Source organism: Melopsittacus undulatus, chromosome 10 (assembly GCF_012275295.1).
Source record: "Melopsittacus undulatus isolate bMelUnd1 chromosome 10, bMelUnd1.mat.Z, whole genome shotgun sequence".
Lineage (NCBI taxonomy): Eukaryota > Metazoa > Chordata > Aves > Psittaciformes > Psittaculidae > Melopsittacus > Melopsittacus undulatus.
In genome coordinates this window covers 16027444-16050043 of record NC_047536.1, presented here as the reverse complement: position 1 = coordinate 16050043, position 22600 = coordinate 16027444, and the positions used below count along the sequence as shown (strand labels likewise).

Sequence of the window (22600 nt, the reverse complement as noted above, 5' to 3'; positions counted from 1 at the left end):
ACGGTCCAATCCCCCGGCTTTCTGCCGACGCGCGGCAGAGGTCGCGCCCTCTGATTAGCGGCCGATGTCGTCGATCGCTGCCAGAGGCCCCGCCCCTAAAAGGTGAGTGGAGGACGGGTCCGGCTGCGCGCTCTGATTGGCTGAGTCCGCCCGGGGGGCGTGCGCGGCGGCAGCCGGGTGGGCGGGGCTCCCAGCGGCCCCTTTGTGTGGGCACCAGTCGCCGGCAGAGCTGTGGAGAAGCAGTCGCCGCCATTTTGTGCGTGTCTGTGTTTTGCCCCCTCCCCACCCCCCGTTCCGGAGGAGCGGCGGCAGCCGGGACGCTCCCGTCTCTTCTGCTGGTCAGGTGAGGCGAAGCGAAGGCGTTGGAGCCAGGCTGAGGGAGCCATCGCCGGCGGCTGCCGCAGCCGTGAGGTAGCGCCGTCTGCAGTAAGCGAGGGGGAAGAAGTGGCACGACGGAGAAGGGGGGGAAAAAACCGTCAGAGCTGCCCCCCAACAGGAGGAGGAGTCTCGGCGCCCGGACCAGGCGCAGCCCCGGCACCGGCGGCAGCATGGAGAACTCGCAGCTATGCAAGCTGTTCATTGGCGGCCTCAACGTGCAGACCACGGAGGCCGGGCTGCGGGAGCACTTCGCGGCCTACGGCACCCTCACCGACTGCGTGGTCGTACTCAACCCGCAGACCAAGCGCTCCCGCTGCTTCGGCTTCGTCACCTACTCGGCGGTAGAGGAGGCCGATGCCGCCATGGCCGCGTCGCCGCACGCGGTGGACGGGAACGCGGTGGAGCTGAAGCGGGCCGTATCCCGGGAGGACTCGGCCAAACCGGGGGCTCACGCTAAGGTGAAGAAGCTCTTTGTGGGCGGCCTCAAAGGGGACGTAGGCGAAGGGGACCTTGTGCAGCATTTCAGCCAGTTCGGCCCCGTGGAGAAGGCCGAGATCATCGCCGACAAACAGAGCGGGAAAAAGCGCGGCTTCGGCTTCGTCTATTTCCAGAACCACGATGCAGCAGACAAAGCGGCCGTGGTTAAGTTTCACCCGATCCAGGGCCACCGAGTGGAGGTGAAGAAGGCTGTGCCCAAGGAGGACATCCAGTCGGGCGGGGGAGGCGGTGGTTCTAGGCCTTCTCGGGGCGGCAGAGGCGGAGGAAGGGGCCGGGGCGGTGGCGGATCCGGCAACCGGGATCACAACGGCCTTTCCAAAGGAGGCGGCGGTTACAATAGTTACGGCGGTTACGGTGGAGGAGGAGGTGGCGGCGGTGGCGGTTACGGCTCCTATGGCAGCGGTTCTTACGGAGGCGGAGGGGGAGGCGGCGACTACGGCAACGGGTACGGCGGGTTCGGCAGCTACAGCCAGCATCAGTCCTCCTACGGCCCCATGAAGAGCGGCGGAGGAGGTGGAGGAGGGGGCGGCAACTGGGGGGGCCGCAGTAACAGTGGACCGTACAGAGGAGGCTATGGTGGGGGAGGCTACGGGGGCGGCTCTTATTGAGCTGGAGCGCCCATACGCTTTGGGGGTGGCGTGGAAAGCCCTCCCTTTGATACGGGGCAGCTTCTAAATGGTTTCTCCCCTCGTTCGCCGAAGGGCAGCTCCTTTTAAATGCCTCCCTGCTGTGGGAGCAGCTCCTAAATGCCCCCTGAGGGTCGCCTCTGCTGCCTGTGCCACTTTCTCTCTGAAGATGGACTGGGCCACACATACACATACTTTGTGTTACAGTCATTGATGGACTCTATTTTTTTATTATTACTTGGACCTTGGTCGTTTTTATACTAGCAACGAAAAATGTCTTGTTTTAATTTGTTTTGGTTTTTTTTGGGGGGGTGGGAGGGTTACGGGGTGGGAAGTGTCTTGTTGATCTGGAGTAAAAACTGGGAAGGGTTATGGGGGAATTTCCTTTGTTGTAAGGACTCAATACCTGGCTCCTACATTTTTTTCTACAAAACCTACTCGGATCCCATGACTGAAATTAACATTTCTGTAAAGGAGGAAAAAAGAATCGTTTTTACGTTTTTTATTTTTTAAATAAATCACTGTGTTCATTGACCTTTACATGTCTAATTATTTTTCCTAGGATCCATTCCGTACGGTTTGAAGGCTTTTGTAGGTTTGAAGCAAGTGTTCCTCTGCTTTCAAAGCTCTCTTGTACCTAGAGTAAATATTTTCTTGCCAGTAAAGGTCCTAACTGACTTTTTTGCTACCCCCTCCTAGTGGATTCATTGGCTTTCAGGCGCTCGACAGAGAAATTTTTGAAGTACTAACCCGTGGATGTGGTCTGTTTTTAAACCCCTTGTTCTCCCCCCGTTTGTGTGCATCCACCATCTTGTACTGGGCGGTTTGACGTGCTGACATGGTTGGTCAATTTTTTCTATAGGACTTTTTTCCATCAACATATGTACTGTGTAGTTTTGAAGAAATAGTTTGTGTTAAGCATGTGCTTCATTCATATGAAATGTTCCGAATTTCCTATTGCTTAGTTTCAAGTCGTCTTTTCGGTTTGTCTGTGTATGATTCCTTCCAGGAAAGGGTCGACATTTATCCTGTCTTAAACGCGTACTTGTTTTCATAGTACCGGGTTAACAGACTTTTCACTGAACTATTGTCCTTCGTTAAAGTTCCCCAAGAATCTCTCGCAGCACCATCTACCGACAGGATGGCAGCCCCCTTGCTGCAGGCTTCGTTACAGCAGGAGGAAAAGTGGTTTGCTAACGATTGTACTAGACTTTGGAAAGGTATTTCATGCCACTAGATGACTGGTGTCGAATGCAGTGATATCCGCATGTGAATAAAGATGGGCTCCATGAGTACAGACTGGAAAAGGAATGGATTTGCAATGCCTGCCTCAGCACCTATTCTTTTCTGTCCTTTGATTTTTAATAATGACAATTGCCCATGTTTCAAAATGATAATCTAAACTACACGGGCAAAGTGCTGTGATAAGTGAGCCAGCAAAGTGTGCCAGCAAAGTGTACCAGCAATGTAGGTGCCCATTGTAAAGCAAAAAATCTCTTGTGTAGTCTGCTTGATTAACAAATGTATATTTGTAGCCCTTTCACGCAATAGAATTGGAAGTTTGTTGTTTATTAGAAGCATAATGTTTTAGGGGAAAACTGCCTTCCTGCATAGAAATAGAGAATAGCAAACGTTTATGGGTTTATGGATATTAAATAAAGATTTGAATTCCTTATATACTTGAGTGAGAGTATGTATGATATGGGTCACGGACTTGAAAAGTACGAAGTTATTTTGCCTTCAGGTTTCTAAGCACTTAGTCTCTAATGCTGATGTTTTTTTGGGACTGCATCTTAAAAACTGTTTGGTTTTTTTTTTGCTTTGTTCCAGATATGCAAGATACTAGCCATGTAATTCCCACTGATTCCAGTGGACAATTCAAATTCTAGGGATTTGTATTTCTGGGCTGAAGGACTTAACATGAAATGTCAAGGTACTGTCAGTCTTTGATGTCAGTCTGACTTTGACTTGATGCTGATTTTGGTTGAAGTTAGTCTTTCTGTTGCTATTAGGAGTAAAACCAGCATCATCTTGATTACTTGTGTAAGCTTAAATAAGCATGGCAACCTTTTGGTGTCACAGGGTTTAAACCAATATCTGTTTCCTCTTGAGTCTGATCATTTGTGTTTCTTAAAGTGAAACTGGTTTGCTTTGGCTTTGCTTTTATAAATATGTTCTAAGAAACTTGCTGTTTGTAATTATATTGTTATATTTTTATCTTGAAAGCTTGTTTTTCTTCTGGGAACCAGTTATCACTGATACGTTGTTGAAAATGCAAGTGGTTTCAAATAAGTGTTTGTAAAACACTGCAGGTGCCAGCTCTTGTCAGGGGGCAGCTTCAGGTGCTTGGTTTTATTTCAGTTCACTGGGCTTGAAGCTTTTTACTTTACCTTTGGACGTTACGTTGGATAGTCATCCTTGGACTTGAAGCACGTCTTTCCTTGTTGTAGCTTAAGTGAACTGTGGAGTTCTAGGTCTTGTGTTGTTTTGGGCAAGCCATTTGATGCCTGGCAGTGATGAATTGCTTTGACCTTATCAAGGGAGAGCTTGGTTTTGAATAAGATAGATGCACTTCTGTGATGTGGCTTGTCATTAGACTTGGGAAGGTAAAGATCTGTGCACCAACTTTATGGTATTCTCATGTGTTATGTGCCATAAAAGAATATGTTGGTACTAGAAATAAGTAGGTTTTAAAAATTGGCTTTATGTGTGAAATCTGATGGTTTGGCCAAGCTATAGCTTGAGTTTATTAACTTGTACTGAATCATGCTGTCTGATGTTTATCTGTATGTGATAATCCTCTCGTAGGACTAACGTCTTCCAGAATACAAGCAGGTCCCAGAAATTGCACCTATGTTAGACGGTTTGCTACCTAATTTTTCCCTCAAAAGATTGTCGTCTGTTTAAAAGTGTTGTGAGTGTCTTAATTAGCTGGGACTTGTGCTCTGACCTCTTGTGGCTTGGGAGCAAGAAATTCCTCTTGACAATGCAGATAACACTGGAGAGGCTCATTAAGTGCCTCGTAAGTAATGGCTAGGATGTACCATGGAATATAGAAAGAGATGCAGATTTATATTTGATAGCATTAAAGACACAGGGACTTTAAGATTCAATGGATATAAACCTGTTTCTAGTACAGTTCTTAATAAACAGAAGAGATTTGCTGATAAAGCCTTGCTTACGTATTTAAGGGTATTAATTAACTTTCTGACCCCTGGGTGGATTTGTCTGCATAGAGGTGCATAGGAAGAACTAAGATTAAATGAAGTATATAGCTGGCATGTAAATAAGTCTGGGACTGTACACTAGGGTGGTCGTGGAATTAGAAATAAAGTAACGTTAGTTTGCTGTTTGGCAGTTCATAGTTTAGTTTTGAAGTACCTGCGTGTGAAATGAGCTCAGTAATTTAATTACCTTCTGTTCAGGAATGAACACGGTTGTGGTGTTTTCACCTGGGAGAAACAGGAAGTGAGAGCAACTAATTTACTTTCAGCAGTTAATAATGAGAGAAGTGCAGCAGTTTCCTTAAAGCACAGGTATTTCTTTTATAACCTGTGAGCAAGAGGAAATTCCCCAAACCAAAGCTTTTCAGAGACTGTAGTATTGTAGTTTATCTCATGAGCTGTGATGCACACAATTGTTTAACAGTGGTGGGTGTTCATGTCTACTCTAATTTGTTGATTCTGCTCTTTGTGTGACTTCCAGATTTTATTTGGCTAATAAAACTAGCCTAACATCCACTTTTTATCATCCTGATGACTACTGCATTACAAAGAAACATGCTGAACACCTGTACACATAATGAATTGATACCAGCACAAATCAGTGGCTGCACCTCTCCCTTGTTTTAATATTAGGGGATGAGAAGGTAGTTCAGAACACCAGTCACAGCTCAAACAGCTTCAAGCACAATCTCAGTGGGTCACTGTATTACAGCTATAGTGGACTTGCAAAATAAGCTGTGCCTTACTCTGTAGTCTTGTGTGAACAGTCTATCCTCCAGAATTGAGCAAGCTATAGGGTTTGTTCTGGGTGTTGAAATAATTGTCAGTGGTGCAGCTGCAGTGCTGGCTCTATGCACAGGAGTTCAGACCTGGGGGAGGCCAGCGTGGTGTGAAGTAGCGGTGCTGACCGGAGCGGTGCTTGAGCTGTGCTGTCAGACACTTTGTGTTTAGACTTCACCGTCAGTGAAGCTGAAATACTAGAGATGGTTAAAAATGTAATTCAAGTCCTCAGATGCTTTATGGTGTTCTTCATCCTCCCCCTCGGATCTCCTGCAAAGCAAATTTTGTTTCATTTAGCATTGCAAGACCTAAGTGGGATAGTATAGGGCAGAACACTGGTTTATTATCCTGCCCCATCAGCTGATACTATTGTCCCATTCTATTGGCATTCCTGCTGTTGCTGAAAAGAGTCAGCCTGAGTGGTGCTGTGGACCCCAACTTCCCCTTCAAGCCTGAAAATAGAGCAGCTTCTTTGTAATACATACCTCAATGTTCTTCCTGAAATATAAGGTTGGTTTAAATTGTTAATCTCTATAAATTAAAACTGAAGGGCATCCTCCTGATAGGCACACAATGCGCATAAACGTGGTGTGCTTTGTGAGAATGGGATTTGTCTCCTACAGCTTGGGAGATACTGGTTTTCTAAGAGAAGGCAGCTTATCCAAACTGTTTAAGAGGGTTGTTTGTTTTGTTGTAGCTATTATGCATCAGTGTTTGTCACGTAACCAACAGTTTGTACCACATTTACATGGTATGCCTTGTTATGGACCTCTAGTTCCTATGTGGCTTAATATGAAGATGGCATTTCCAGTAAGTTTTTTCAAACACCTTGGATTAATATTAGGTGTTTGAAAGCCTAACCCCCAAAAATTCACTCTTTCACCTTAGCCAGAAGTGTGATGTACAAAACAACAGGTTGTGTAATATTTGTGGCATAACATATGCCTTGATCTGGTTTGTGCACCCCTTAAAGATGAGCTTTCTGCTTGTTACTTTTTATTTCTTAAATGAATAAAACAGTTCAATTCCTGCTTCTCTTCGAAACATGTTTCACAGTGCAAGTACACTGCAAAGAGTTCAGAGGCAGCCTCAACAGGCACTATTTGCTTTTGTTAATGGGCTTTTTCTAGGTCTCCTGTTGAAGCATTACTACTCTGTTTCTTCTGGTATGTGTGTGTGTATGCACACACATACCTTCATTTCCATTTCAATGATCATTTACTTGTACTGTAACAAAAGTTGATGGGTGTCAGATGTGAATTCCTTATACCGAGATGAGAGTCTCTGCTATGTATCTTTACCGAGGAATTTTCTATCATTTACCTCTATACTAGGACTTGGAAAGGGCTGATGGAGTTGGGTGCGTTCCTCCTTGATGTTCCTTTGACAAATCCTAGTCTTTCTGCCACCTTTTCCAGAACTCCTCCTTTTCTGTTATATACATATATAAAGGGAAGGAAATGTATCATCACATTTGAACTGATACCTCTTTTTTTGTATGGTTCCAAAACAGTTTTAATCATATCTATATTCCTCTTAAAAGCATCTAACTCATCTCATGGGGAAAATAGGTAGGGAGAACCCTGAAAGAGCAAGGGCTGCAAAAGCTGCAGTTTGGTGCAGAAGAAACATTCCTCAGATTCTTGTATTTCCTATAGTTCTCCTATCTACTGAGTTGAAAAGATGAAACTCCTCAGATCTAGGCTTTTGGTTAAAAGTTTGCTAGGCAAAGCTGTGCTATTGCCTAGTGCTGTTACAGAGAGCATCAAGCTCAGAGCACGGGCTATTCTCAGACTGTCAGCCGTCCAAGTCACCAAAGCTCCTTAACTTTGAAAACTAGGTGTCAGGCCCAGTCAGACTAATAATGCCATCTGTGTGAGACAGCTGGATATTAACCCTCTTAGCTTGATGCACACAGTTCCATTTCCTGCATGCTTTCACAAATGGAAAATACACAGATTTGGAAAGAACAGCCCTTTCTAAAAAAAAAAAACAACCAAAAAAAAAAACCCATAAAAATCCCAAACTCCACTTGCTATATATAAATTTTATACATATTCCATTCATTAAACTACTATAAATATCTCCATGTGTAATGCAGTAAGGAATCAATGCCAATTTAGAAAGGGATTAGGTTTCTGTCTGGAAATGTGTCAAGATGCACATTTGCTCACTACCATCAAAGTACAAATCACTGACGAACATTGCAGAGCAATTCCTTAGAAGCAGAAAGGGTCTGAAAATACTTCAGTTATTCAAATGCTACTTTATAGCATGGATTTGCCAAGTAGTCTTGCAGAAATCCTGTTTTCATTAGGAATGCTGTTTTGAAGTGAAAGACGTCTGAAAATATGGTGTTAGTCTGTAATCTAGACAATAGAAAGGATAAATGTCATCTCAGTCTTTTCTTCGTTTCTGTAAGTCTTGCTTTCTGTGGATTTACAATGGGGTTTTGCTCTCCACAAGATCCTGAAGGGAACACAGTCACTGCAGTCACTGACTGGGAAGAAGGAAGATCAGGAGTCCAGTCCCTGTTTCCAGCATAGACTTGATTTAAAGGAGTGTTGGATGAAATGTGCAAGTAGTGTTTGGGACTGCAAACTCTTTTTACTTGTTCTCTTTTTCTGTGGATCACTATCTTGTTTTCTTCACACTAACAGTTTCAGTGGAAAGCCTCCCTCTCCCAGCCACACACCCTGATGAACAAATTACAACAACATGGGCAGGGCATGGCCCTGGGGGGGAGGCTGTGTTTACCTGGCTGTTGGATATAGTCACAGCCCTGTCAGCGCTGTTTTGAAACAGTTTATTCCCATTTCATCCTCTAGATCCTCTCCCTCCTCAAAAGGGATGTCCTCTGGATTTGGGCTCATGGACTGCTCCCTGGCTGGGTTGCAGAGGGGTGAACCAACCTCACTAGGTAACAAATTTGGCCAAAGTCCATCCCTGTGGTTTTGTTTGGGCTTCCTTAATTGTATCCTTCCCACCACTCTTGCAGTAATGATGCTCCATTTACTGGAGAGAGCTGCTCTGAGTCCTGTCTGATTGCAAGTTTGGGACTTCTCCCCCTGAGATCACTACAGGATAGGGTGGTTGTAGTTGTAACTGCTAATGCCTCCTACATAGGATATTTAGCAAAGCATGTTCTGCCAGCCCAGTAATACTCACTTTCTACTGTTACTTGCATGGAGATACATGTATCCTCCTGAAAAAGAGATCCCCAGCGGCTTTCAAGCCTTTGCAGGAAGTAACCATGACCGAATCTCTGTGCTTTTTCCCCTTTAGGCCCACTGGTCTGTTATTTTCTGCAATTTTAATTGCAGGCAAGTGATTTTTTTTTCTGTAATTATATAATTTAGAAGTTGCTGTTGGAGTTTTCTTTTACTCACCCAGCACCAGGTAGAATCTGGGCTCCTGCTTTACTTTTAAAGCCTCTTCGAGGCATGAGCTTGGTGGTGGATCCGTACCATGTGTGTTTTGGAAACGTTAGGTTTGTGTGTAGCTGGTGGCAACAGGGAGCTCTTGTTTTTGGTGTGCTGGAAGGGAGTTGGGAAATGTCGCCTTTGGAAGGAAGACTGGGAAAGGAAGAGCTGGGCTTCTTCCAAAGGCCAGAAGTGTTACAATGAGCTGGTGCCACATGCTCTCTGATGCCTTCTCAAAGTGTGTTTTCTTCCCCCCCCCTACAGGGTGCACTTCTGCATGGAGAGAAACGGAAAGCTGAGCTCTGAAAAGCACACCCCAAAAGTCCAGTAAGTGAAGAGAAACCTGAGCTGAGCCCCTGATGTACAGTTCCCACTCTGAATATGCTATGAAGATTGAGGAGAAAAAAGGTGTTTGCCCAGGAAGGACAGCCTGTTACCTGCAAGGAAGACTTGCTGCATGAGCCCGCTTTTCTGCTCAGGTAAAATATGAGTGCAGAAACTATCTTGCCTGAATTTTTGTGTGGCAGCTGTGTGATTTATTCATTTGCTTTAATGTTGCAGCATGTAGTGTTGTGATACCGGGGAGATGGACAGTGTTTCTTTTGCAGAGAACAAAACATGGAATGTTTTAAAAGATTTCAAGAAGAGAGTGGGGCAATGAGTGTATAAGGAGTAATAGTAAAGAGACTTCGACCGAGGTGGTGAGATCCTGTATGGGAATAGGTTGGTTTATGCTTGTCTCAGAATAATGCTATACAGATATTAAGCCATACAACATCTTTATGAAGCATGTGGATAATTGCCCCTTATTATAGAAGGTAATAGTGGAAACATTAAGAGATATAAAGACAAACAATCACATTAAAATGATATTTTAACACTTAAGAAATGCCAAATTTCCCACTTTTTGGACCATAACCTAAACGTTTTCTCAAGTCCATATGTTGAGCCTATAGCAAGAACTGTACACTTCCAAGAGGTGCAGAAATGGGAGGCAAAACTAAGGACTCATGAGTTAGAGGGACTTGGGAGTATTTAAGGCATCTGAGCACCGGCCTTTGCCATTGTTCCAGGGCCCACAGCAGTTGGATTCACAGCTTTCTTCCTGAAGGTTAATTTTGCCTTTTGAGAAATTCCAAACCATAAAGTCTCCCAGCAAGTTTCTGATGAATACGTAGTATGAGTGCAGGTCAGGAAGTCTGTGCTGCTGATGTGGCCGGCTGCGGGTGATATCAGTAGTGGGTAAACCCACTGTTTTTACAGGGAAGGTGCTGTGTGTTAGAGATTAAAGGAGCACGGGTTTCACAGACTCCAGCAGAGGTGTGGAAGTGGGACATGTACCAGCAGAGGGCAACAGCCCCAGAGGCTGGAGGTGCCGCTGGCTTCTGCAGCATCTCAGCCTGCAAAGCTGGGCCCCGGTGGGGCAGAGTGCTGGGTGGGGGCTCCAGCCCACTCTCCTCTACCAACCACACACTGCAGAAAGCAGTGCTTCAGTGGAGTCTCTTACCTCTTAAGCTTCAGCTGCCAAAACGTCACTGATTCCAGCTCTAGGAAGATCCCTACCTACAAGGTCTCCTAGAGCTTCCTTCTGAGCCTTGTGGTAACTTGGATCCTTATGAGTTGCTTCAGTAGCTAAACTTTAGCTGCTGTTTTGATTTGGTGAAGTGAAAGCAATATGACATGCTCTAAACCCTAGCAATGGTTGGGCAGCAGATACCTTCAGGACTTCTCTGCAAAGGCACCTTGTGTTCTGGGTCTGCTGGGAGACAGCAGTACCCGAATACCACCTAAAAGTGCCTCCAGTTAGCCACCGAGATACCAAGACATCTATTTCAGCTGATACTTTTCACTGGTTTTCTTACATTAATTGCTTTAGTGGAGCTTTCCCCACAAAACATTGTCTAAATAGAGATCTATCTAAATGAATATCTATTTGTTAGAATCACAGAACAAGTTTAGTTGGAAGAGACTCCTGGAGGTGATCTGGTTCAAACACCCCCCAGAGCAGGACCAGCTTCAAGGTTACATCAGGTTGGTCACTCAAAGATGTATTTTTCTGATTGCTGCTGAAGCTGTGGAGGTTGACAGTGTGCTGTCTGAGTGCATCAGTGCTCTTTACAGAATTAAGTCCTCAGAAGCACTCAATGTGCTTTACTTACACCCTCAGGGTTAAAGCAGCAGCCAGACTTCAGGCTAGGAGAGACTTTTTGATGAGATTGGCAGGCATTGTTTAAATTCCTTCCTTTACTGTCATTTTTATTGAAGAAATTCCTTGCAGTCATAGGGACATTGGCAGTGCTTTGATCTCTCCCTATAGCTCGTAGAGTTGGGGTTTGGTCTTTCACAGTAGATCTGAAGGTTGTCACAGGAGCCTGGAAGGGTTTTGGTGGGCCAAAGGCTGGTGGTACTGCTTGGGAGGGGTGTTCTGTGCACCTTTCCACTCTGGGCATTGGCTCTGTGGCTGTCAGTGATTGAAGGCAGAGTAGATGTAGGAGAAATCTGTGGCTGCTCAGAACTAGGCATTTTTGAAAGAGACTGGAAAAATTCCATCCATCAGGTGTTGCTAATTCCTTTTAGCTGGATGCTTTTCCAAGATACCAATCCTTGCGTTTAGAAACAAGCAAGGAATTTTTGCACTGGGGTTGTTACACACTCATGATAAGTTTGCAAGGCTGCTATAAAGATAATCTCTGATTACTGAAAGATGCTTTGTCCTGTTCCAGCAAGGACTATTGACTGGTTTGCTCATCTGACCCTGGGATTTACCTTTCCATGGCTGCTATTGGCATTTATGGAACGGTACATGTGCTGGTGGGGAGAAGCATGTAAGAAGGTGTGGCTGGTTGTGCCAGGACCTGCTCTTGTATCTGGACTAATGTTTCCTGGAGGGCTTACTCAGTGGAAACAAGCTCTAGCCCTCATTTTCTAGGTGAATTCTACTGGTTTTAATATTTTGTTTTGATTGGAACACTTATGTCTTGCAATTTGCATGTTGTGCATGAAGAGATGACTGAATGGATCTGAGAGGATCCATTAAACTTAAACTGGTCTTAAACTGGTTGTTTAACAGGATTCCCAAAAGGAAAATGCAGTAATTTTGTCTGAATCCTGTGTGAGGTTTGATTTCACAGCTTTATCTGTATTTCTTCTGCTTTTGGGGGGGCTGCTAAATGGTGTTTAAACAACAGCAGGACTCTTCGCTCTCCATCCCCATGGGACTTCAATAAAGTCCTTTAAGTTCCAGGTGTGTCAAGCTTCCTTGCCTGAGGAATGGGGTGATGACTATTAAGATTCTCAATGAGGTTTTGAAACCCCCATGTGGAACGTGCAGCAGCATCTGTTGGATTGTCACCACTGATTCCCAGGACAAAAATGAGGGGAAAAAATAGCTTTATGTAGCAGTGCCTGTATTTGTATCAATTAGAGTAAAAATGGCAAATGTGGTTTAATCCAGTGCTTCAGGCTAAAGAGCACCTGCAGTTTAGAAGGACCCAGCATGTGTTTGCCCTGATGGATTACACAGAAGGACAGCAAGGTTTTTATCAATTGGGGAACTGGAGGCTAGATCCTACTTTCTGCAGTGGGACTAGGAAAACATCAGTGTGGCTGGGACCTTCAGCAGGTCCAAGCATCACCAGCCCTCTCCTGCTGCTGCCCTGTGCATGGGCTTGACTGGAGATTTTCTCTGCTAAAATACTATCCAAGTCTTGAAATCATTAGGAGCCATTCAGCTCATCCACCATCTCCGCAGAGGCCAGCTCTTGAGGGGGAGGTAGCACTGATTCAAGGATGAGGAACAACAGCAGATAGATGGATTGATAGGTCTGGAGAACAAGTACAATGAGGAACGGCTGTGGGAACTGTGGGTGTTTAGCCTGGAGAAAAGGTCTCTTCAATTACATGACAGGAGGTTGTAGTGAGGTTGGGTTGGTCTCTTCTCCCAAGTAACAAGTGATAGGACAAGAGGAAACGGCCTCAAGCTGCACCAGGGGAGGTTTAGGTTGGATAGTAGGAAAAATGTCTTCACCAAGAGGGTGCTCAGGTATTGGAACATAGGTGTTGGAACAGGCTGCTCAGGGCAGCGGTGGAGTCACCATCCCTGGAAGTGTTCAAAAAGTGTGTAGATGAGGTCCTTAGAGATGTGGGTTAGTGATGGCCTTGGGAGCGGTTGGATTGATGATCTTAAAGGTCTTTGCCAACCCGGTTGGTTCTATGGATGGATGGATGGATGTGTGCTGGAAGGACCAGAGCTGCTTCCCCAGTGCCACCTCTGTCCCGTGGCTCTGTCCCTCGCTAGAAGGGCTCGGGGCGGTGCTTTGACCCGTTTTGTCCCCCGCTGTCGCAGCCGCGATCGTACCGGCGGCATTAACTGGAACAGGGGCCAGGAGGGCGCTCTGGGGGCCGGGCCGGGCGGTGCGGAGCGGAGCGTCCTGCCCTGTTCTCCCTCCCTCCCTTCCCTTCGCCGCTGCCGTTGCTCGGAGACGATCGCAGCTCGCCGGGGGAGGCGGCTGCGCGGCGGCGGGGGGCGGTGCGGCTGCAGCGGCGCTGGTGGCGGTGGCTGCGGCGGGGAGCACCGGGATCGCAGCGCTCCGCTCCCGCAGTAAGCGGCCCGGGGCGGGGCGGCCGCTCGCAGCCATGCGGGGCCCGGAGCGCTGAGCCTGCCCCGCTGCCCGCCCCGGCCCTGGCCCTGGCCCCGCCGCGCCGCACGATGGAGGAGGAGAGGTGGGTACCGCGGCGGGGCTTTGTGTCCGCGGCTCGGAGGGGCCGTTCCCTGGGGATGGGGATGAAGCTCCCAGGGAAACGGCTTGCGGGGATCCCCCCCCATCTCCGACCCACTCCTGCCCGCTTGCAGAAGCACCTTCAGCGATGCGCGCTGCCCTTCCATGGCTGGATGTTGCACTGTCATGGTGACAGGCTGCTTCTACCCGTATTCGCACAGCGGAGGAACGGAGTGGTTTTCCCTTTGGATGTGTTAGATGTGAATAACGAGGTGGGAGAGAGGCTGCTCCGGGGGGTGTTTGCAGTCTGGTGCGCTGCAGGGTTCACAGGACGTGCCTCACAAAGGCTTGTATCTGCTTTACGTGTACCTGGAACTGACTTGGGCATTCAGCTGGGGATATTCCCATTGATATTTGCTGCGGGTTTAAGTCATGAATGAAACCGGGTTACGTCTGTGGAGCCTTCAGGGGTCGATTTACCTGTCTGTGTACGTGGAGGCTGTGCGCGGGTGCTACAACAGGCAGGAGGGGATCCCGTGTCTCTCGCATGGGAGCTGGGCCATATAGACTTTATTCCCTACAAGGCAGCTGTTTTGCTCCAAAAGCTCGTGTGGAAGGGCTCGCAGAGTCTACCTGATGTGTAAAAGAGGTTATTGTTAAGCATGGACTTCACAGATGCCAGAGGGACATTGGGTGTTTCGGCTCTGCCTTCGTTCTTCGTCCCCTCTGTCGGGCAGCCTTTCTCTCGCTTATACAGCGTCAAACTAAACATGAAGCTGGTTTGGGATTTTGGCGTTTCTTTACAAAACAGGATATGCCGAGTGCTTCCTTTTGTGCTGGTGACCTTGCAGGGGGTGGGGGAACAGAGAGGGGGCTCGACCTGCTGGTAGTGCTAATGGCCAGGGCTTGGCAGAAGTTTTGTTTAAATATGATCCATTGGAAAATCAAGAAGGGATCAACCCTCAAATTCTGGGAATGTTCCCTCTGCGAGGGAAAACACTGGCAGCAGCCAGTGGGAGCTGCTTTCCAAGCTTTCCAAGGCAGTTTTCTACCCTTATGTGACTCAAAGGTTGCAATTGTGTATTTCATATGCAAAACAAAGCTTTCAGCCTGCCCTGTCCCTCTTTAAATGAGCCCTACAGGGGCTTCTGCTTCCTGTAAGGGTGTGAATGGCATCTCTGGATATTCATCCAGATAGCAATTAATTTCAGGTAATAGCTTGTCATGCTCAATACATATATATATATATATATGTATACATATATATATATATAAATGAGCCTAGTGTTTGAGGAAGTGGAGCAGGGCTGTTTTGATGCCCCAGGCTGGGATCATCTCTGGCACTATTACTTATTACCTTTATATTCTGCTTACCAGCAATGGTCTCATTTTGACTGGAGGGCTTTGGCTGGGAAAAAGCCATTGGGAAAGTACCTGGACTGTTTTGCTTCATCCTTTTTCCCCAGACCCTCTGTTTTTAGGACAGGAAGGACCATCCCCATCAGCACATTCTCTGCCTCTGGAACTGAGGAATGATTACCCAAATTGCTTCTTGTATTTCCAGTTTTCAGGAAAGGGAAGGCAGCCCTGAACTGGTTGTTGGCAGTAGTAATGTGGCTGGAAATACTCACCTGCTTTGTGGTGCGAAAGGGCACGTTGTGTGGCTCTGCTTTGTCTCCTCTGAGCAAGCCTGGGAGGAGGAGGTGTTAAAATGACCTTGATGTGTGCAGCACGGTGGGCTGGTTTTGGTCTTGTTTTGTACTTTTGCTTCACATTTCAACTCAGGTGTGTCATGCAGATTAAACCTCAAATTTTACTCTGTGTCTTTCACGACAGCACAATTCCCTCTGGTTTTTAATGTTATTGCTTTGCCCATTTTTGTAGCGGGTGAGGAACACGTTGTTGATGCTCACATCACCTCTGACACTGGTCCTGAGCCTGCCCGGACTCAAATATCCTGATAACCTGCGCATCCGAGTGCTTCAGGGGTATCATGTACCCATGTCACTGCACACAGGCAGCAGCCTCAGCAGCTGGGGGCAAGGGGAATTAACCTAAAACATCCACATTTGGCAAGAAATCATTTCAGAATCCTGTTTTCCTTTTACTGTACTGATAGGGGCTTTCATTTTATGGAGAAATTACATAAGGCATGAGACTCTGGTTCTGAATGTGCAAGATGTATTGGAGCTTCAATAGGAAAACAACTCTGGAATACTATTTGGGGGGGTTAAAGAATTAAAGTGCTTGTAATTTTAACTTTGAGAAATACAATATTTGCCCTTGAAAACAAATGGTATTCTTGTATTTGAGTTATTTTGTATTGTTTCCATTACTGTCAGCAAAGACTTTTCTCCTCAGTAGTTCCTGAGGTCTGCTTTTCCCCTGAGGTCTCCTTTGATATGAATATCCTTTTTGGGGGCTGTTGTGTACCAATTGTATGTTTTTCTAAGCTGATCTCTCCATGTTGATGGAAGCACTGAAAAAAGTCAACAAAGTAGGCAAATAATATTGCCATTAAAAAGCCCATAATCCTTTCCATTCTGCTTCCTCCTGTATGTTTAATGAGAATATGTTTCTCTGAAATCCTTCCCAGATCCATCTCAGGTTTTGGATTCCTTCAGTCATGTTTTTTTCACTGTCTCTGTTTATACCTAAAGGCAAATGCAGAAACTGAGATTTTTATAAAGAAGCCATTACACTGACACCTCTTTCTTACTGTGTCTGCCTGACTTGAGAAATAAAACTGTTGGGCATAATATATTTGCATCACGATTTTGGCCATTGATTCTAAACAAAGGCTTGAGCCAGTTAAGGTAAAATGATTTTTCATTTGCAAATACTAAAATATTTTAGTCTCCATTTATTTTAGTAGAAGCATTTAAGTTTTGATCTCTAGTAGATGCTATTGGGCATCTATCAAATTTATAGATCAGAGCTAGGTCAAACCTCTCAGAAACTGACCATTAACATTTTAAGGGTGATGATTGTAACATATCCCACAAAGAAGCTCCATTTGCTTTGAGAATTTACAGTCAACATGTCACTTTTAAGTCAGCACGAGGAGATTAAAGGCCTGTGGAGGTGTTGGGTGGCTTGTAATGAGAGAGGGCAGGTCACTAAGCCCTAATAGTGTGATGGGACCTGTGATGGGACAGGAGAGCAGATCCCAGCCTGTGCTGTGCAGCCAGGTGATGAGAGTAGCTCTCAGAGCCCCCCCTCAGTGCTGCTGATCGACATGAGGCTGGGCTGTTCATGTCCCATCATCTCTCCAGTGTAAGGAGGACTGAAGGAGAGCATGTTTGACATCTGTCCCTTCTTTAGGTTGAACTCCAGGCTTGCATAAAGCCAGTGGTAGGATTGGTTTTGTCAGAGCTGGGATTTTTGTTCCTGGGGTTTACCAGCTCCCTGCACAGCGATAATCTTGCCAGGGGACAGTTTAGCTCTAAGGAAGGCTTTTATTCTTTCACGTAATCTACAAAGACATCTGTAATTACTGCTGGTAACTAAGGCAACACAACTTTATAGCTGGTACATGCGTGCAGCACAGCCATGGGTTATGGGGTTTAAAATACCTTTCTGCTAGTTGGTATGTGGCCATGTTCAGGCAGGAGCTGTGAGCTGAGCCCTGCTAGTGGGTGTTGGAAAGGAGGAACATGGTTTGAACAGTGATTAGCTTCTCTGGCTTAACTGGGGGCTCTCAAATCAGGGTTCTTGGGGACAGCATTGAAAGCTGTGAAGGAGGTGGTGGTGGGGTTGGTGCTCTTTGAAAGGCAGAGCCTCTTTGCTTATTTTAGGAGAATCCTGCTGTGTCCCTAATGAGGAGGTTCATCTACCCCAGGGAAATCAAATCATTTGTCCATTTGCTCAGTGCATGGCCTTGGATAGCCCAGGAATAGAACAAATAGCTGGTGGCAGCTTGCTTGAGCGTCCTGCTGGTGTGGTAGGACATCAGCCAGGCAAATGTGAAGGTGCGGGGGTGAAAGTGTCTGTAGTCATGGGGTGCAGGAGCTCTGGTCCAGCACATCTGGGTGTTGTCAGATGGTACCTTTGATCAGAGGACCCTGTTCCTCCTTTGCTTTGCTCTGTTAATATAATAACAGCATAATAACTGTAATAAGTGTTGTGGGGGAAAACCCCTGTGCAAAGCACTGTTTTGGTCTTCTCGGAGGTAGTTTTTGCTTTTGCAGGTTGCATTTTTCTTGGAACATTTGGATTCTTGCATTTCTCCGTTGGAAACGTGTTGGTGATCTCTGCCAGTGCGTGCTTGGGGGTGTGAAATCTTTCTCCCAGATAAACTCATCCTCTGTCCGTTCCTGGAACGCAGCTCTGTGGAAGCTGAGTCAACTCAGAAGTGAGTTAAAGGCTCTTGGCCATTAGTTTTTCAGATGTGTTTTTTTATGAGTCATATGGAAAAAACCTCTAAATAGCATAACTTGGGGTTTTCTGAGCAAAGTTCTGAACCAGACAATCCGCAGTATTCTCTTATGGTGAGCCTGTGGCAGAGTGGGGAATCCACCCTGCTGATAGAGCTGAGCCTGTCTCTGGTGGGAGGCTTTTTAGGAAGAGCTGTTTGATCTTTCTCAGGAATTCTGAAACAAGGTTGTCACTTTTAAAACACACAAGCATTGGTGGAATGGAGGCTTTATGAAGTCTTGTTGATCTGACATCAGTGAAACTTACCATGTCCGTTGAATTGCATCTTTTGCCAATGGTAGGGTTTGAACCTAACTGTTGGTCCCTAGCACTGGAGTGCTAATAAATACATAAATCTCAGCGGTGTGCTTTTCCCTGTTAAGGAATCCCTGTGATTTTTGTGTGCATCATTTGATTATGGATCCTGCAGGTCTGTCTTTGACCGTGATGGCAGCAGTGTTTGGTGGCGGAGGGGCTGTCCTGCCTGCAGTGATGGGTAGAGCTGTCACTGCTGCTGCCTTTCGCTTTCACTTTCCTATTTTGCATTTTCTTTCTGTTTTGGTTGTTTCGTTTGCTTCCTGTGCGTGCTTTGGCTTTGGAGACTGAAAGCTCAATGAAGTCGCTTGTGCTTCCACAGCTTCATCTTTCACCCCTTGGCTCTGGTATGCCGTAAGGATATACACTGGGGTGTTTAAAGCCGTGGTCACACTTCACTTGGTCTGAGATTTTAACCAGGGCTTTTGATAGATGCAACACTGAGGTGTACCTGAATTTGGGGTGTCCCTGGAGCAAGGAGACTCTCTCGCTGGGGTGTGCAGACCTAAGTGCTGCTGCTGCTCTGTGCTTATGAATCTGCTGGCCATATGTGCGGCACAGAATGAGTTTGGCTTTCCTCAGTGATAGAAGAGCTGGTTGGGTCGTTGCCTGGTGCAGTCCCTTGAATAGTGAACATTTAACACGAGGTACTCTTCATCCTGAGGTTTTTTTCCCTTTCAATCCAGCCATGCTACACTAATTGGGTGACTATTATAACAGAGCCTGGGAAGTTGTCTCCCGCACCGGGACATGTGCTGAGTGATGCTGTGCTCAGCCTTGCGGCTTCACTTACCACTGAAAATACTTCACTTGCTCAGCAAAGTGAAAGAATTGGACTTGGCTGGTGGTTGGCATTAACCTTTGTGTCAGGCACAAAGCTGGAGGCCGCTCAGTCTGCAGGCGTGTATTCAAGCTGCGTCCAGCTTTGCTGCTATTCAGTGTCTTGCTTCTAAGGAGGAGGACAGTGCAACCCACTGAGGACAGCTGGGGGCAAAGGGCTTTGTGTGGTCTGAAGGGACACGGTGCTGGTAATGGGGTCTAGTGTTCAGCAAGGGCTTCACACCCTGTTAAGCTGCAAATTGTGAATAATTGTGTTTTTTTTCAAAGGAAAAATTGATAGATATACATGTGCATGCATAGAGGCTGGAAGGCTGTGCTGGGGGAAGATCCTTCCACACCTCTCTGGCTTTGAGCCCTTCTTCAGACATCATCTTCTGGCCACTGGTGGAACCACAATGCTGAGCTGCTCAGGCTGTCGGTTTAACCTGATTCAGCCTTTTTTTTATTGTGATACAAGCCCAGCCAAAAAAGTGGTAGGGCGGAGGGGACAGATGTGAAGCTGAGGGAGACTGTATTGGAAATAAAATCAGGTCTCTAGTCAGGTGCATGGTGGTGATGGGGTTACCTCCTGAGGTTTGCCTTTGCTTGGGGTCTGCTTTTGGGACGGACAGCCTTGCTTGGCTTGCTTTGTTTGCCTTTGCCTGCTGGCAGGTTTAAGGGGTGAGCTGTGGGTGCAAGCAGAGCAGGGACCTGGCTCTAAAAGCTGCTGTTTTCATAGGCAGAGACCTTTAGCTCTGAGTGATTTCTCACACTCAGACCAGGGAGGTAGAGATATTGACCTGATGTCAATTCCATATAAAGAGCCAGTGCTCCCAACAAAGCAATGAGGACACGTATGTGCCTTAGGCACCTGTTGGCCTGGTTAAGCACAGCACATAACTGGGTGCCTCTGGTTTGACATTACCTATATAACTGGTGATTCTGGTAGGCAGGTCTGGTTTAATGATTCCTTCTATACATTTTAGTGGCACTAAAGGGACCTATTTCTAAAATGGAAATTGGATGTGGCCCTGTAATGCTTGGGTAGCTGTGCAGGGAGTTTTAATGGTCCTTTTCTACTTGCCTCTGTAGAAGATGATACAAGTCATGTATTGTGTGCTGGCATTTTTCAGATGGGACTTCAAAGACCAAACTTCTCTTTCTCTGTATGGATGTTAAAGTATCTGTGGTACCCTGGTAGTTCCCAGTGCTGAAGTCTCTTTCTATTCAGTGAGGCAATTCTGTCCTGGCTTGAATTTCAACTTATACTGCTTTCCTGGCTTGAAGCCTGTGAGGCTGGGCTTTGTCCTCAAGTGTTTGGCACTTTCTCCTTTTCTTCCCTGCTGACTGAAATGTGGGCTGGGCGGGCTTTTGACATCCATACAGAGTAGCTGTGTTTTGTGATGCTCTTCATATGGTGAACCTGAGCTGCCTAACAAACATCTGAGGAACTCTGTGTATAATACCCTGTGCTGCAGTTTTATGGTACTTCTTTTTTTAGGTGTCACTGAATCAAACTTTCTGCTCCTTTTTTTTGTCCATGTTTTCAGCATTAAGCAGAGTTCTCGATCCTCTGAGACAGCTGAAGATGAAAAGGACCAGTGCACAGTGACAGTCAACCCCTCTCACATGAGAAAAGCATTCAAGGTCATGAATGAATTGCGAAGGTACACTTTTGACTTAATGGACACCCTCTTTGGATTAGCAGAAATGTGCTGGTTGGGACAGAAAGGCTCCTGGGAGACTTGAAAGCAAATACTCTGTGCCATCTTTGTCACTAATGGTTGCATGTAGGGAATGAATCACGAAGTAGGAAGAGACAGCTAAAATATAGTGGTGGGTTGTTCTTCCCAATCTCAGACCTCTCTATCTTCCCCAGCAGAGGGAAGCCAGCTATGGCTCAAAAACATTAGCTGAGCAATAGCCTTCATTTACATGTGACAATTCATTTAGTCTTTTCCATTACTTACAGCAAATTCAGCTGTAAAGGATGTTCTTAGCTAATGGTCTGAAAACCAATAATAGAACATTACAAACATTAAGCCACCTCCGCGTAATTACAGACCAAAGATTATGAATGTTCCTATTCTCTTTAACTGGCAGCGTCGCTCAGTCTGGGCTCAGCACTCCAAAAGAGGGGGTGTAAAAAAGGCAACAACTCAAGAGGAATGTCAGTTCTCACCTGCAGATTGAAACCCCTTGATACTGGTTAAAAGACAGCACCTTTGGTCTCTGCACAGCTACATGGGCACAGGGAGATGGAGCTGAAGAGTATCAGCAAGTGATGTCTTCAAGATCCACTGTTACTGCATCAGCAGTGGCATTGGTTAAACCTGAGCTGTATCTTGGTAGTTGTTATCCCATGCACCACCTAAAAGTTCAGTGGGCATTTCTCAGACTAGTTCATTTGAGTGCTTTACCATTCAAATAGAGACTTAGGAACACAAATTTTAAAGAATTCCTGTGGGAAGTACGTGTCATACACATGGATGTATGTGCTCCCTCGTGATCCAGATGATATGATGAAAGCAGATAACACCCCTTACTCTTCCTGCACGCTCAAAGTACTTGAGCTGTAATAACCACCTCTCTTCTGTGGATTAAGTAGTTTCCCCATATATATGGTCTCTGGTGTGGAGAAGGCTTAGGAATGTCTCTTTCAACAGATACCTGACAGTAATTCTCAGTTGCATAGGAACAGAGAATGGAAATATCCTTCCAATTACATGGAGTGGAGTATGGCATTTCTTGTTGAATTAGCATCTTTCTAGTCCTTTCTTTATCCTAAAAGCAAAGGATCTGAAAATAGAGTTTCATGCAGCTATATTGAAGAATCTATTATGCTGCTCTTATTCCTTTGTTAGTGGAAGTTTAGTGGGAATAACTGGAGATGGACAGTATTTCCTAGTGTCTGTAGTTAACTACGTTTTGTGCAATATAGCAGTGGTAAAACATGTCTATTGTATGTGTGTTGAGGTTGTGAACCATTAAGCTGCCAACAGTGTTAACAGCTACCTTGAATAATAGTGCTTCCATTCACATGCATGCAGAAATCTCATACAGAGGGTCTAGGAAAACCTTGCTAAGCCTTTAATCTCTTTGCTATCTAGTATCATAGAACTGTTTAGGTTGGAAAAGACCTTTAGGATGGTCGAGTCCAGTTGTTAACCCAGCACTGCCAAATCCACCACTTAAACCATGTCCCCATATGCTACTTATGTTGCTCACTTGAAATTTTTAGCTTTCAAATGTAAATGAAATTAATTTCATGAGTGGTGCTTTAGATAACTGTAGTCCAAAGAGGAGTTGGGCAGAGCATTGTTTGCATAAGCTGAAGGAAATGAGGAAGCCTCCATTAAGAGGTTGTTAAAGGGCTCCCCTCATTGTCATGACCCCTTCCAAAC

At 45.9% G+C, this 22600-nt stretch overlaps 1 protein-coding gene across 2 annotated transcripts in view; it reads left to right on the top strand.

Moving 5' to 3' along the window:
- Positions 1-180: 180 nt before the first annotated feature.
- The window catches only part of KLHL3 (kelch like family member 3), a 55185-nt gene continuing 32765 nt past the window's right edge, over positions 181-22600 (top strand). Inside the window, exons 1-3 of one of the 2 annotated variants that reach the window (XM_005147243.3) lie at positions 181-1321; positions 9193-9255; positions 20747-20863. In XM_005147243.3, the coding sequence (XP_005147300.2) occupies positions 549-1321; positions 9193-9255; positions 20747-20863 (953 nt within the window). In that variant the 5' untranslated portion in view covers positions 181-548. Of the gene's footprint in view, positions 1322-9192; positions 9256-13549; positions 13651-20746; positions 20864-22600 lie in introns of those variants that run through there. The other variant, XM_034066715.1, reaches the window with a different exon arrangement.